At 54.4% G+C, this 15,971-nt stretch overlaps 1 protein-coding gene across 10 annotated transcripts in view; it reads right to left on the reverse strand.

Moving 5' to 3' along the window:
* TNS1 (tensin 1) overlaps positions 1–15,971 on the reverse strand; it is a 216,275-nt gene that overhangs the window by 174,197 nt on the left and 26,107 nt on the right. For 4 of the 10 annotated variants that reach the window (XM_072961624.1, XM_072961627.1, XM_072961617.1 and 1 more), the window contains exon 2: positions 236–350. Coding sequence is in view for 8 of the 10 variants with exons in the window: in XM_072961627.1 (XP_072817728.1) it covers positions 236–350 (115 nt within the window). In the remaining 2 variants the exon portion in view is untranslated. Of the gene's footprint in view, positions 1–235; positions 351–12,184; positions 12,398–15,971 lie in introns of those variants that run through there. The other 6 variants (XM_072961615.1, XM_072961614.1, XM_072961613.1 and 3 more) reach the window with 3 other exon arrangements.

Below are 15,971 nucleotides of genomic sequence, written 5' to 3' on the forward strand. Positions count from 1 at the left end.
ATCTGTTTGCCATCCACATACCCCTTCCTGCCATCCACACCTGCCATGTGCCGTCCAAACATACCCACACACTTGCCATCCATGTGCTCAGCATCCCCTCCCAGAGGAGAACCAGGCACCAAGTCGGGACCCCAAGGACATCCATAAAGCCAAGTTCCAGCCTGACCTGGGCCCCAGGCCACTTCCTTCCCATGAAGACATGCTCCTCACCCCCATGGCCCAGCCAGCTGCTCACCTTTGCAGGTGCAACCCTCCCGGGTGATGACCTGTCGGCAAATCCCACAGGGCTTCACCTTCTTGAAGGTCTTCACCTTGAAGTGGTGACTCTTGGGGGCCTCCAGATCCTCGGGCTGTGGGAGGAGAGGCACAGTGGTCAGGTCTGGGCAGAAGGCGGGGCTCCTGGGGAAAGAGCCGGGGGACCGGGGAGAAGCAGGCAGACCCTCGGAAAAAGGAGAGGTGAGAGCCCCTTCAGCTGTGAGAGGCCTGAGCCCACTTCTGGGAGGAGGTGCCCAGGGACAGAGAAGGCTGTGGGTGTGACTCAGACTCCCAGACTAAAGTGGGAACAGACAACTGGAAACCCCACACCCAGGGACCACAGGCCCCTCTGTGGTTTCTTAATCATGTTTTTAAATTCTACTTTATTAGCAAAGTGCACTAATTTTAAACTTATTGCTCAATACAATTTGACACACATGCGCCTCATGGAACCTTACCCCAGGAGGCTCCCCCGTGGCCATCCCAGTCCCTGTCACCCCAAGGTAAATACTATTGTGACTTCCATCACCGAAGGTCCATTCTGCCAGGTTTTAAACTTTATGTGAGTGGAATTACACAGTATGTGCCTGCTTCTCCTGCTCAGCAAGGATCTGTGGGATTCATGCACGTGGTCACATAGAGAAGTGGCTCCTTCCTTCCCATCGCTGTGTGGTCTTCCATTCCGTGCCCGCAGCTCACTCATCCATTCCCCTGTGGGTGGCCCTGAATCTTGTACCAACGTCCCCAGAGTGCTGGGCCCCTCAGTTCTCTCCCTCACCCTCACTACCGCCCCCTGCCCCAGCCCAGAGGCATCTTCCACCTTTATTTTTATATACTGTGCTTTGCATTATAAAAACATTGATAGGTTAAATATCTTTTTTGAGACTACACCACCACACACATGAAATGAGAGGCGGGCTGGCAGTCAAGCCTTCTCTGGGTCTGACTTGCCGTGAGCCCTGGGCCAGCAGCCAGCCCACTGCTACCACCAGCCTCAGTCTCCCCCTCCAGACAGCATGAGGTTGGACCCCACACCCCTTATGACCAGATAGGGAAATGCACTCTAAGCGCAAAGTCCTGTGCCTACACTGCTTAGGACCAACATCCTCCCACCCGCGGCCCCCAGCCCAGGCACAGACTGGGAAAGCTCCCCTTTCAGAGGACTCCCCAGGAAGTCATGCCCTGCATGCACGCACTGTCCTCTCCAAGGACCTCACCCTGGTGTCTAACGTGACTCACTTCCCAGCTCCAGCAGCAGGGGCCAGCAGAGCACAGACATGACGCGTCCTCTCCCCGCCCTCTCAGGCACAGTTTTCTGACGCCCTCTGCACACACATGGACACAGACACCATCACAGACCCCGCAGTTCCAGGGAGAGGGTTCTTCGCCTCCAGTCCCCCTCCTTGCACCCTGCTCCGGAGCCTTCCAGCTCTGTGTGTTCAGACGAGGGTGGCTGACAGTGTCCCACAAACCCAGCGCGTCCAGGACCCCCAGCTGAAGACCCTGCAGTGGTGAGTCCTGGGCAAACAAGACTGAGCCACGGAAGACACAGAGAGGAAAATGGTCAAAATGAGAGAGACGGAAAGCCAGCAAGAGAGAGAGAGGTAGGGGGGAAAAGAGAGACAAAGACAGTGTCAGAGACAGAGAAAAAGACAAAGATACAGAGAGAGATAGAGGGAGAGAGAGAGGAGAGAGAGAAAGACAGACAAAAGCAAGACTCAGAGAGGGGAAAAAAACAGGACCAAGATAAAGGCAGAGACAAAGACAGAGACGAACAAGCACGCACCGAGAATGAGAGAGACTAGATAGAAACACATGGAGACTATAAAGGGAACCAGAGAATCAAAAGGGGAGAGACAGACAAAAGGACACAGAAGCCAGCTTGAAGGGGCCCCTCAGACTGGGAAGATCTGAGCATCAAACACATAATGATAGTAATGGCTTAAATGAGTCCACACTGATACGTGAAATAAGTGAATACATCAAAAGTTTGATGAGGAACAGAGCATTTGCGAGTCTCAAAGCACTTTCCCACATCATACTTATAAATTACAAAGGGGAAAAAAGTAATTTTCCCTGGCAGACTCCACTTAAATCAAGCGATCAAAGTTAACATCACCAGTAATGGGATGAGTGGAGACCGTGTGCCACGGAGGAGACAGTCTGAGAACAGAACATCACTTTCGTGATGCTCCTGCCAAACAGGCACAAGCTGAACCTAATCAGGAGGAAACATCAGATCAACCCAAATGGAGGGGCAGTCTACCAATTAAATGGCTTCTAATCTTCAAAAGTGACAAGGTCACAAAAGTCAAGGAAAGACCGAGGAGGTTTCCAGACAGAACGAGACTAAATCAATGTGACAACCAAATGTTACAGCCGCTTCTGAACTGGATTCTTTCCATGCCCCTGAAGGACATCACTGGGACAACTGGCCAGACTTCAGTGGGGTCGGAGGATGAGAAGGCAGTCACGCAGCAATGTCACTATCCTGACTTCGATGGCTGTGTCAGGTTAGGTAGGAAAAGTCCTTGTAGGAAAACAGGAATGTATTTAGGGGTAGTAGGGCATCATACCAGCAACTTACTCTCAAACAGCTCAGGGGGAAAAGTTCTTTGCACCGTATTTGCAACTTTTCTGAAGTTTTAGATCGTCTCAAAATTCAGAGACAGGCAGACAGAGACTGCGGAGAGGCAGGAAAGAACAGATAAAGCCCAGGGCAGAGTCAGAGACAGCAGAGGGTGGTGGAGCCAGGAGTGGGTGCAGGAGCCCAGCAGTGCCCCCCGGTGGCTGGGCCAGGCAGCCGGGCCAGGGTTCTGATATTCCGAAGACACTCTAGGAGAGGTGTCAGGTTGCACGGTAGAAGGCAGGGCACTGCCCAGCTCTGGACTTCACTCAGTGTCCCCATCCCACAAGGAGAGGCAAGTGAATCCCCTCCATTCTGAGGTCACACCTCCCCTGTTTTCCCATCTCAGCCCCTGGCTGGCAGCCTTCCAGATATCTCGGTCACAGACATTGCGGGGAGGGGATCCAGCCCTACGTCAACAGCACAGCCCAGGGATGGGAGGAGGCACAGGGAGGGGCCTTGGCATTCAGTGTAAGGCCTGTCTGGGGAGGAAGGCAGGAAGACCTAGAGCACAGTCATCTCAGTCCTACTCTGCCCCTTCCAAGCTTACCTCTCCCACCCCACTAAGTTGACAAAGCTCCCTTTTCCAGCTTATCCCCCAGACTTCTCTGCCTACATCCCCAATCCAGCCCTTCCCCCAAAGCCCAGGGAAAGAGGTCTCCTCCCTAAAGCATAGCTGGGGTAGTGGAATTTCCCCAAAGAGGGTCCCACTGCCCAGTGAACAGATGGGGAGCAGGCAGAGGCTTCTAGGCTGACAAGCAAACCCCTAGCCTTCTCCCCTGGGCCCTGGGCTTGCCTACCCTGCCGACCCAATCCCATAAAATATGAGTTTATGAAATCTCCTCTCGCCTGGCCTTGAAGAGCAGGAACAGGGTTCAGACACACTCCTTGGCCTCTCTCACAGCCTTCCTAAGCTGCTCCTGGGGGATGACCTGGCACGCTCCTTCCCCTCACCTCCACCCCATCCTGCCTGTCTGACTAAGAGGTCCCTGGGAGGGGAGTCTAGAGACCTGCTTTTCAGGCCTTGAAAACACCAGTGGCTTTCTCTGGACCTCATAGTCCCCAGATGAAATGTGGACAAAACAGTCCGAGTGTACACAGTGTAGGGGAAATAATGGGCCAGTTTGAGATGAAGGGACTGTGGGATCTGCGGATGGGACATGGTTACATCTAACAGATGATGTAAGGATGTCTAGCAAGACATCACCCTCCATGAGAGGCTGGGCAACCCCAGCAGGAGCGAGGAGACCAGCTCAGCCACGCCCGGGCAAGTGACCCCAGGTCGTGACCTCGACTCTGCCAGCACTGGCTTCCCCGGGTATAAACTGGGATGTCTGGTAATCTTGTTGAAAGAGTCAGATGCACAGGTGTGAAGGTTCCCCAGGATGAGGAAGGAGAAAGTCTAGGGTGAGTAAGTCTCTTATCAAATACCTGCAGGATCTGTCATTGTAAGAAGGGGCCAGACACGAGCTGTGAAGTTACTGAAGGCAAAACAAAACCCCGCGGGCAAGAACCACCAGGATGCACAGTTAGACTCGGGGGAACGAGAACTTCCCAACAATCACATGTCAAAACCCAAAGGAAGAAGAGAAACGAGGGTCTAGTACCTACCCTGCCTTCGCCCACGGTCACCCTGCACGTACAGGCAGAGGACGTGGATGAGCCCATAAAGCCCCAAGCTCAGGGGTAGCAGCTTGTTATGACAATGATCATCATTTTCCCTGACAAGTGGCAGACAGCCTCACAAAGCACACCCGGCCCCTCCCTTGCTGGATTAGCTCCTAACGGACCTGGGGGAAACTCAGAGGAGGCCCAGCATGGCAGGAGCTGCCTGGTCTTCCCAACACCCTTGAGAGCCAGAGCCCAGAAGAGGGGAGGGGTCCCTGCCAGAAGTCATTCTTCCCCACTCTCCAAGCCCAGAGCCCTAGCCCTGGAACAACCCCATCCAGCATCGAAGGGCTTTCCTGAGCCTCTAGGGGATCTCTTCCTCCCACCCTCTGTTCAGCCAAGCTTCCTGCCAGAGGGGTGTGGCACATCTGGTTTGGGCAGCCTTGGCAGGAGTCCTTGGCCTTGGGGTGGGAATGGCTGTTTGTTGGTTCCTCCCAGCCCCATGGGGCAGAGCGTGGTGGGGTGGTGGTGGTGATGAAAAGGGACTAATAACACTAGGGGTCCTCCAGCTCATGAACTCCTGCCTCCTCCCCAAGAAATTTCCTCAGCCCTGGCCATTAGGCTCCCTGGCCCAACACTAGAAGCCCAGATGATGAGGCCAGAGGGCAGATGCCTGCAAGCCAGTGAGTCTTGGGAGAGTCACCAAAAAGCAGGTCCAAGACAGACCTGGAGGATCATTTGGTCCTCACCCTGCCTCCTGGCCATCCACCCTTCCATGTATTGTCACCTTGGGTTGGGACACCAGGCCCTGGTTGGCATCAGCCATCATGTCTGTGGAGAAGACTGGGACTCCCAGTGAAGCTGCAGGCTGGCATCTGGGAGTCCCCCAGCACCTCAAATGCAAGCTCCCCCTCAGGTCCACCTCAGCTTCATGTACACCCCGAAGTTCCTTAACCACCCGCCCACCCTGCAAATCCCCCAGCCAGCTAATGGCCAGACCATGTTCCTGGTCGCCCTAGGTGGAAAACTCTGAGTCACTCTCACCTCTTCCCGGCCCTCCACCCTCCAATCCAACCAGTTGCCATACTGTAAATTTTGCTTCCCAAACACTCTCTTGGCCTCCAGTGCTTTTTCATTCCACTACCTTTGCCCTATTGAAGGCCCTGTCACTTCTGCCTGGGACTGGTGTAACAGCCTCATGGGCCCCTCGACACTGCGCCCCTCCTCCCCACACAGCCTCTAAGGAGCACAGCTCTGTGGGGCCACTGACACCCCCATTCACCCCAAAATGTTTCCACGCCTTCCCATGCATCCAAGGTAAAACCTGCATTCCCTCAAGTCAGCAGGGAAGCAGCCTTGGTCCATACCCCGCCCATCAGGCCATCTCAGCCCCTACACCCAGCTCCCAAACTCCCTGCCCTGCGTCCACCTCTGAGCCTCCGCCCTGCTGTTCCCTCTTCCTGGAATGCCCTTCCTCCCTCTCAGCTTGTCAAGCTTCTAGGCATCTTCGAAGGCCTCATTCAAACCTCATCCCCTCAGGGAGCTCTTCCCAGATACCACCTCCCAGCCCCTCTGTCAAAATCAGTCTCCCCACCCCTGTCTTCTTTTTCCATTATGAAAAGTTTTAAAACTCTGAAAAAGATGAACATACATAAGCCCTAGGCCTCGATTCACCAGTTGTTAACATTTCGCCACTTCAGTCCCAAGCTGCTTGTTCTCTGTCTCTGTCCCCTACCTCAGCCCAGTATAACTACCGCCCTCAGGAAATTCGACATCGATATGATACTGTTACCTAATCTTCAGTTCATAGTCTAATCTCCCCTTTTGCCACAATGCACCCATTAGATCTGGCTCTTTGCACTTGATTTTATTTTGGACTCAGAATCCGATCAAGGTCTTGCATTACATTTAGTTGCTGCGTTTCTTTCCTCTTTCATGTGGACACACTGCTTTACCTTTTGATTTCTCTTTTATGACCCTGACTTTTTTGAAGAGTCCAGGCTCTTTGACAGACTGTCTGTCCCTCAGCATCTCGATTTGTCTGGTCATTTCCTCACGATTCGGTCCAGGCTAAGCGCTGCCCAGTGTGCCTTCCCTTCCTGCATTACATGTGCTTCATGCCCCATCACAGCACTCTGTGCAATCTGACGGATTCCTGCTTCCCCACTTGTTAGCTCAGTGACCCTGGGCAAGGTGCTTAACCCCTGTCTGCCTCGCTTTGCTAATCTGCTGAGTGGGTTAATCATAGCAACTGCTCCTAGGTTGTGAGGATCACAAGAATGCGATGCCTGAAAAGTGGTTGGAATAGCGCCTGACTTGTAGTAAGCGCTTACTGGAAATGGGCTCTGATTTGTGTTGACGTGCCTGTGTGTGCTGGACTAGCCCACTGGGCACATGCATCTGCATGTCATGCTGCTCCGTGTCCCCTGGGTCCAGAACGGCATGAGCCCCGAACAAGTCAGAAGGAGCGAAGCAGATGGATCTGCTGCCTGACCTTGGTTCATTCTAGTGTAATTCCACCCACTCCCATTGTCCAGCCCTCAGAGGACAGAACACGGGCTCCGCCCCTTCACTCACCACAGACACCAGGGGCTGGCATCACCTGGCCAAGGAGAAAGCTCTCTGACACTGAGAAGCCCTGGATCTCCACGGGATGGAGGATGCAGACAGTGGCTTTAACTGCGCTCCCCGGTGACAGAGGAGCACACGGAGGCTTGGGAAGCCTGGGATTCTCCCCGGTGGCCCTCGCCCCTGACTTGGCTTCCTGAGCTGAATCATCTCTTCTCCATCAGACTGCCTGTCTCTCTCTCCCCTAGGCTTCGTCATAAACCGCATCCCACCATTCTTGAGCACCAAGTCCCAAGTCCCTTTCTTGTGCTCTGAGGTGAAATCATCTCCTGGAGTGGGAGGGCGCAGATATGTGGGTCGTCTAAGCTCCCATGAATGGGCCTGACACCATGGCAAGGGGCTGGCACAGGTTGCATCACTGAATCCTCACAACAACGTCCTACGATGAGGCTGAGGAATGTGCTCTGAGACATACAGGGAAGGCGGGATGGAAGATTCAAATCTGAGTCTGAGACAGGGTCCCCAAGTCCCTAACCATGGCACTACCACCACTCCCAAGGGTGTGTCAACAGCTGCCGCCCATGTGACCTGGAGGAGCCCCGGCAGTTACATCGTCAGTGCCCCTCGGTCCAAAGGCCGTCCACTGGCCACTTTACTCCGCCTTATTCTTCCTCAATTATTCTTACTTCCTGCACTTGGATTTCTGAGGCCTCAGCTTCATCACTGGAGCTATTTTAAAGTTCACCTCTGGACAGGTCTTTCCTGATACATCTTCCTCTCCCCTAATCTAGGTTAGGTCCTCCTTTAAATGTCCCCACAGTTTCCATCCTGGTAACAGCCATCTGTTTATTTTTAACATTTTTAAAATTTATTTTTAAACACCTTTATTTATTTTTTAAGATATTACTTGTGTATATATTTCTTTGTTCCTTCTTATTATTTTTTTAACTGAAGTACATAACCACAGTGTTGTGTCAGTTTCTGATGTACAGCACAATGTGTATTTATTTTTAATGGAGGTACTGGGGATTGAACCCAGGACCTCATGCATGCTAAGCACATACTGTACCACTGAGCTATAACCCGACCCCCATCCTCCTGGTAACACCCATCTTATTGCAATCATTTGCCTAATATTTGCAAGTTTCTTGAAGAAAGTCGGCACCTGTAATCATATGTGAGGTAAATGGACGGGAACGTGGGTGGGTGGGGGCTCACATGGCCCAACGACTGCACGGTTTCTTCATCACGGTGCTCACCACTTCCTATCCCTGGACTGCTCACCACCAGCCCCTCAACACAGAGCTGCAAAGCCCCCAGCCCATACCCCTCCTCTCCGCAGGAGCACTGAACCCAGTGGCCCTGTGGTCCCTTGGGCAGGCCACTTCCCCTCTGTGGGTCCCCTTCACCTTGGCTAGAAACTGGAGTTCCCTGGCCTTCCTACCTCCCAGAATCACAGTGAGGTTCAAATGAAATTGTGGAACTCAAGGAAATGGACACAGATAAGGCACAGAGAAGTTCAGCAGCTGCCGGGACCACACAGCTAGCAAGCGGCAGAGCCAGGATTTGCACCCAAGTCCATGCTCTGACCCTGTGCAAGCTACTTGCAGGAAAAGGCCTGCATGTTCTGGGCCTTCACTTCTTCCTTACCTCCATTCTCACTGACCCCACATGCTCTGCCCTAAAGTACTCCCAGAAAGGAAGCCTTGGTTGGGGAGGCAGGAGATCCAGGTTCTAGTTCTGACAAACTTGCTGCATGGCCTTGAAAATGTGCTATCAGATGAAAAGAGCTAACATTTCTCAAGCTCTTACTGAGAAGGAGACACTATTCTACATATATTGGCTCATTTAAAACCTAATGACCCTATAGGTAGGTGAGGAAACTGCGAGACAGAGATTTGAAGCTACTGGCCTAAGGTCACAAAGCTCACAACTGACAGAGCCAGGATGAAACCCAGGCACTGAGCTCTCGGCCAGCATGCCACACTTCCTCTGAAAGCTGCCCAAAAACAGGACAGTATTTCTCCTGGACTTTGTACCTCAAACGTCATTTTGAAAAATTTTACAAAGGGAGTGTTTTGTTTCAGACCCTGGTCAGTCTCATGCAGCCCAGACTAGCTCCCAAGCCCACGGTGGGCACAGCCCTTACGGGCCAACAAAACTCCAGAGAGTGAACTCAGGACCAAGTGGTCAGGCTGGGGTGTACAGGGCAAGAACTGCCCACCAGGAAACCAGGGGCCCCTGAGGACGTTCCAACAAAGACGTGTGCTTGGCGCTGGGAAGCACACAGGCCCCAGCAAAGAGAACGCTTCCTTGTCTGTGGCTGGAAGTGGCCTCAGAGAACACCATCCAAGCTTCGGGGAGGCCCAGAAGTCAAGTGACGAGCCTGAGGCCACAGGGCTTGCTCAGGGCGGGGTCAGGGCTGGACTTGGCCTTCAGTCCTGCCTGGGGGTTCTTTCAGCCCCACCTAATAAGCTCCTTCCCAGTTCCCAGAAACAGAATGAGCCCCTCCGGAAGGAAGAGCCTGCGGCTCTAACTCCATCTGGGCAACACAAAAAGCCTCAATTAATAGCATGTAATTGTTCTCTAAATAAACCATACTTGAAAATGTAATAGCAAGTGGGAGCATTTGAAGAAAAAAATCAAGTTATGCATAATATATAGCTATGCTCCCCAGCTAATAAAGTGATTTTTATTCCTAGAGCTTGTTAAAACCATGTGCTACAGATAGATTACTTCTTGGCTGAACTGTCTGCAGCTATTCCTGGGGAGATCCTCCCCCACATCAGATCTGGGATATAGGGAATCCCATAAGCCTAGCAGAGGGGTATGGAGTGGGGGAAGCACCGGCATTTCCTGAACACCTACTGTGTGCCTGGGTGCCTGGTCTTTGGGGATGTACATTGTCTCTGTCTTCACCCGAGCCGGACAAAAAGTGTGGATTATTCTTCCCACTTGACGGGTCAGGAAACTGAGGCTCAAGAAGGAAGCTGTTGCACCTAAGGCTGCCCATCTGGTAAATGACAAAACTAGGATCTGAGCCTAACCCTGCCTGGTGTCAAAGTTCACACACTTCCCACCACCAGGTGCCTCTCAAGGCAGAAGCAACACCTGGTCTCCAGGACCTCCATGCCCCCATCCATAATTGGCACTGGTTATCCCTTCGTTCCCTGCTACAAACACACACCCCAGTCCCATAGAGGCCCATCCAGAAAAGAGGAAAGTTCTGGTACAATAGCCTTGGATGACTGGAGGAGGGGGATAAGAAGCTTGATGGGGCCAGGACTGTGGCCTTGGGCCAGTCCACCCAATGCCAGACTCGGGCCCATCCTGCCAGTGGGCATCCAGGCCGGGGCTGGACAGAGAGAAAACACCCTCTGCCCAGCCCACTCCCACCAGCTGCTTCCCATTCCCACAAAAACCTGCCCACTCGGCTGTCCCACAGCCCCAGTGGTGGGGGGTGGGGGCGGGACAGGGGCTGGGAAGGCACTAGGAGAGGGGGCAGAAAAAGGAGCAAAGGGAAGGCCTCAGAGAAGTCGCAGAATCCACACTTGCCCTTGGTCCCCTGTCCCCTCTCCCAGCTCTCAGGGAGAGAAGAAACATGGACAGGGTTACTGCACCCCACTCCATCAGCTTCATCTCACCAACAGGGAAACTGAGGCTCACAGCCAAGAAACGCTTCTCCCACTGCCTCTCCGCTGACGTGGCCCTTCCTCCATCCACAGCAGCACATCACCCCTGGAAGTCCAACTGCCATCCTGCCCACTGCAGGCCTCCCTCCCTGCCCACCTCTATCCTCAGCACAGTCCGCAGGCCTCCCAGAGCCTGTCCCAAGGAGCCAGAAGGGCCTGGAGAGATGAACTTGCTCCCATTTTACAGATGTCGACACCAGCCCAATGAACCCCTGATGCCTCCTCTGCGCAGGACTCTCCAGACACCTTCCATCTATTACTCAGACCCATGCCCACACCCAAGCCCCACACTCCACCCAAACCCTCTCAGCCCAGCCCCTTCCCCTCTTCCCCTATTCCCCTCTTCCCCTCTCTGCCCAAAGTACACCTGGCTGCCCAAGTCTGATCTCCCACCACTGTCCTCAGCCTGGGCTTGCCTGGGCCAAAGAGGACCCTCCCCAGGACTGGCCGAAACAGGGAAAGGGGCAGGAAAGGCCACATCTGGATCCTGGGCCTGAAGCCCCCTCCCCCAAACCAGCCATCATTTTCTTTGAAACCAACATTAACCTCAGCCAGGGATGACTTCCTCGCCCTCCTGACCCCTGTGCATGCCTTCTCCTGACCCAGACAGCAGCGGAGCCCCTCTGAGGAAGGGGTCTCTCATCCTTACTCCCTCCCCTCTTCCAGCAGTCAGCCCCCTCCCAGCCCCCTCTCCCAGAAGCCTCTGCCCCTGACTGGCCTTAAGACTTTTCACCCTCACCACGTGGCCCCCAGACCCTGCCTGCCACCCCTCAGGCACCTCGCCCCAACACACACCTTCCTGAATCGGGGCCAAGAAAAGGGGGAGAGGAGGCCATGGCTTCCTCCTCTGAGACAGGAGGGAGTCGGGAGGTCTTGGTAAGGATGGGAGGACTGTGGAGGGAGGGATAGCAGCGGGTAGAATTTGAAATTGGGATAAAACTGATGGAATCTGAGCAGAGCCTACCCCAAGCCCTGCTTCTCCAAATTTCACTTTCTAGGTCAATATCCCCTGTTCCCCGGGCCCCTACCACTGCCCCTTCCTCAAACTCATGGGCTGAGCAACTGAGGGGTAAAGAATTTTCACCCCAGTGTGGGGGTGGCGGTGGGGGTGGGGACAGGAGAGGCTCCAAAAAGAATCGAACTTTTTGATGACTTCTTTCTACTTGCAGCTCCTGAACTCAACTCAGGGAGAGAGGAGTGGGAAGCGGGGTGTACTGACCAGTAGAACCAGGGCCTGGGCCCTGTTGATGGGGAAAGACTCAGGCTCAGGATCTACTCAAGTCAGATTTTCCTTCCATTCCTCAGAGACAGAGAGACCCCCCTCCTTCACCTTCGACACTCCCCCCACCACAGGCTCTCTCAGCCTCAGGCTAAGGTCGAAGGAGTGGGGGTGGGGGGTGGGGTTCAAGCGCCTAGCTAGAGCAGCAGGACCTACCCAGAGCATGCAGGACAGACAGATCCACGTCATCTTCGATGGGTCCCGTGTCTGGGGCAACACTCGGGGCCTGCAAATTGTCCCGCTGAACTCGCAGTCCCCACAGAGTAGGCAGAAGGGAGTTCTGAGTCTGCGGCGGCTGCTCTGGCTCCGCCAGCATCTGTCGGCCCGGCAGCTCGCCCTGCCTGCCTCCAACTCACCCTCCCTCCTTCTCCTCCTCCTCCCCCACTCCACCCGCTTGTCCCAGCCTCCTGTCTCCTCCCTCCTCCCAGCTCCACTAGTGGCTTTGGGGGTCAGAAGCTCTGCTTTACAGGGGGTGGAAAGGAGGCAAAGCAGGAGACAGCCCCTCCCTGCAGAAGCCACCCCCAAACCCAGACACACTGCCCCTGTGAACCCCCAAGGCTCCTTCTGCCTTCTGGTTTGATTGGGCACCACCAGGCGTCTGGAGTCTGTTCTACTTACTGCAGACCCCCACCCCCGACCTTTGATGGATGGACAGGCAGACATAGGACCGCACAGTCTGCCTGCCCTGGGGTTCCCTGGCCCCATCCCATCTCCAAGATCACACACATGCCCTCCCGCCCTCGGAACACACGCTCGCTTACACACACTTAGCCAGGTCAGGCCCTGGTGCCCCTTCAGCAAGCTCAGAGCCCGATGCTTTACTCTCGAGAAACCAGGCTTGAGACCGCTGGAGGACGGCCCTGTCCCCTCTGAGCTGTGGATTTCATTTCAAGTTTTTCCTACATCTTTTCCCCCTTTCTTTCTTTTCTCCAAACATCTGTCCCAGCCCTTCCTGCCGTTCCTAAAGGGAGCCCCGCTGCAGGCTCCCGCCAGAGTCTGTTTTTCTTGACTGTGCCCTGGGCCAACATTTGGTTTGCATTTCCCCACTTCCTCCTCCACCTCCCCTGCTCCCCTCCCTGGGCCCAGTTTTCACCTCCCACCATTCCACATGCCTACTTCTCCTCAAACAGGGTCTCCCCCAACCCCCTCAACGAGCCCTCCCCTCTCCTCCCCTCCCTGACACCAACACCGTAGCCCAGGGCCAAGAGTTCGGGGTCTAGAGCAGGAAAGAAGAGGGGTACAGGTTCCAAAAGCATTCCCAGGGTTCACTGCAGGGGAATCCAGCAAAATCTGCCCCCGGGGGCCTTCATTGTCTCAACCCCCCCTCCACCTTCCCCTCCAAAACTTTCCTCTTGGAGCTCTGGCCGCAGCTGGACCAAGTGAGGGTGGGTGGGGCTGGTGAATCACCAGCTCTATTTTTTGGAGCCTTCCAGGGGAGGGGAAGAGGGCTCAGCCCCACCCCCTTCTGCAGACACACACACACCAAGACACACAGTCCAACTCACATAAACACACAGAATGCCGAGGACAGGGCCCCACCCAGAGCAGGCACTCAGAGACCATTTTCTTGGATTGAGTAACTTGGCAAGAAAGTCCTCTGCTTGAGCTCCTATGTACACACACCAGCATGCAATACATGACCCGGGTCACATGTGAAAAGGGTTATATATCCCCTGCCTCTGTCTCCCACTCACCCAAGAGCATGCCCTCACCACTCTCTGTCAGCACCACACACGGCACAACTTCAAGATTCAATCTCTTCAACTGGCCTCTCCCTTTAGGTGGACCTGCCCAGCCAGGTGTGCTGGCTCCCAGCCCAGTCCAGCCAGGACACCTACCTGGGATACCCCAGAATGAGAGGGAAACATTCACATTTCATCTGGGAAAAGGCTGCCACGTGCAGCTGTGCAAGTTGTGCACTGCACAAGCGCCTCTATTACTTGGTGATACGAGAAGTCAGGGGAGGATACCAAAGCAAGATGTCTAATTCTGGTCCTTCCTGAAGCAGGTACCTGAGTCAAGAATCTTTGCTCTGATGAAGGCTATAAGGTGAGGAATCAGGGTCCCTTCTCACATCTTTCTAAGTCCTTCTGCAGAGCTATGGGGCAATGAAAGTTTCTGCCCCTACCCTGCATCCCTTTCCAGAACCACAATGCCCCCTGGGTATCCCTTCCAAGCCTGCCAGGGTTCAATTGACAGTTCAGCCAACACTGAAATGGACCAGTGTCCCACATGTAGCTGGCCCTGCAGCCACCTCTAGGGATGCCCACAGACAGACACTCCTGCAAACCCTCCCTCTCTCCACTGGCTGGAGTGTAGGGTCATCAAGGAGGAGTGGTTCCCAGAGGCCCTCCCCTAGCCATCATCACCAGCCCTGCCAGCCTCCCAGCAACTTCAAGGGCTCAGCCAGCTCAGCCCTGACATCCCAGTGCCCACTCCCACCCGTCTCCCCCTGCCTGCTCCCAAAGCCCTTTGCTGCTGGCGTCACTAGAAGATATGCCTCCCGGCAGCTATCTCGGGAGTTCTGAGAAATCACCTTGCGGCTTCCCAGAAACAAGAAAAACAAGACCGAAGACGAAGTCACAGTGACACTAACTAATCCAGCCTCCCATGCAGCCCAAAGTGTCCCTGCAGCCCCCAGGCCAGCTCCCTTTGCAGTCCCCTCAGCTGGGACTGAAAATGGGAGTGGAGAACGCTAGTGCTGCGGGGCCCCTTCGAGAATTTCACCCCTCTTTTCCAAGACTATGGGGGTCTCCCCTGTATTTTAACCTCTCACTGTTGGGAAGAACTTCCAGCTACCCAACCACCACCTTCCCTGTTGAATGTTCAACTCTGCCATCTGAGGTGTCTATCTGTGTGTAATGACTCTGCTTTCAGGCTTGTTACCCATTATTCATTCTTCACAGCCTGGTGTCCCCTCCCCCACCCACACATGAGGAGAGTTCCTTGGGCAAGGACATAGCCTGTGTTTGTAACCCCAGAGCCTGGCATACAGCAGGTGCCAGCCATGAGAAGAAGCAATGACTCAATCTACCAATCAATGGATCCTAACATATCTTCCTATTTTTATCACCTACTATCCCCTTCCAAAATCCTCCTCCCAGCCCACTCTGGCCCCCTTGAAAGGGTGTTGGGTGCACCTTGCTTGCATACCTTTGCACATGCTTGTAATACCCACCTATCTTCAGCACCATCTCTTCCTTTCACCCCCTCACCTCCGAGCTCTCTCAGGCTGCAGACTCTCCACAGGCTGGATCAGTATCACCCATCCCAGGATCCCCACCCCATGCCTGCACCAGGGTCTCACACGCAGCAGACATCAGGTACACGCCAGTGGGCTGGCAGGGTTTTCCAGGCTGGGGTCCCAAGAGCCTTAGCAAGCACCCCGACCCTGTGACATGCCACCCACTGCCCCAGCCATTCCTGCAGCGGCTGGTGTTTAATTCCTCTCTCCCCTCTGCACACAGAGCCTTCCTGCTTGCTGCTCACTGCCCTCCAGCCAGCAACCAATTGAAGAAACAGTCAGGACTGTGGGCTCTGGGGCTGGCGCTGGGACCGGAGGCAGGCTGAGCTGAGGTAGAGGGAAGGGTGAGTGAGGGCAGGAACAAAGCCTGAGCCTGGCACTGCCCTCTCCCAGCCTCAGTTTCCTCACCTGCAAACTGATCAAGCTGATGATGGTCTCGAAGTTTCCTTCCAGCTCCACCTCCTGTGATGCCACGGATTTCCCAGGGCAAGGCCCCAGCTCCCTCCAATCCATTCTTTCTATCCTTCCACACTTGCCCATCAAAAAGTTCTTCCCTTTGTCAGCCCACCTCCTATTGTGGCATCGAGACTTTCCTCTGTCACCACTGCCCGCAGAATCCGAAGGTCACAGAACATTAGAGCTGGAAAGACCTCCAGGCTCAACTAGTCCAGGGCTCACAGTCAGAGCCTTCAGGGGCTC

The sequence above is a fragment of the Vicugna pacos genome, chromosome 5 (genome assembly GCF_048564905.1).
Source record: "Vicugna pacos chromosome 5, VicPac4, whole genome shotgun sequence".
Taxonomy (NCBI): Eukaryota; Metazoa; Chordata; class Mammalia; order Artiodactyla; family Camelidae; genus Vicugna; species Vicugna pacos.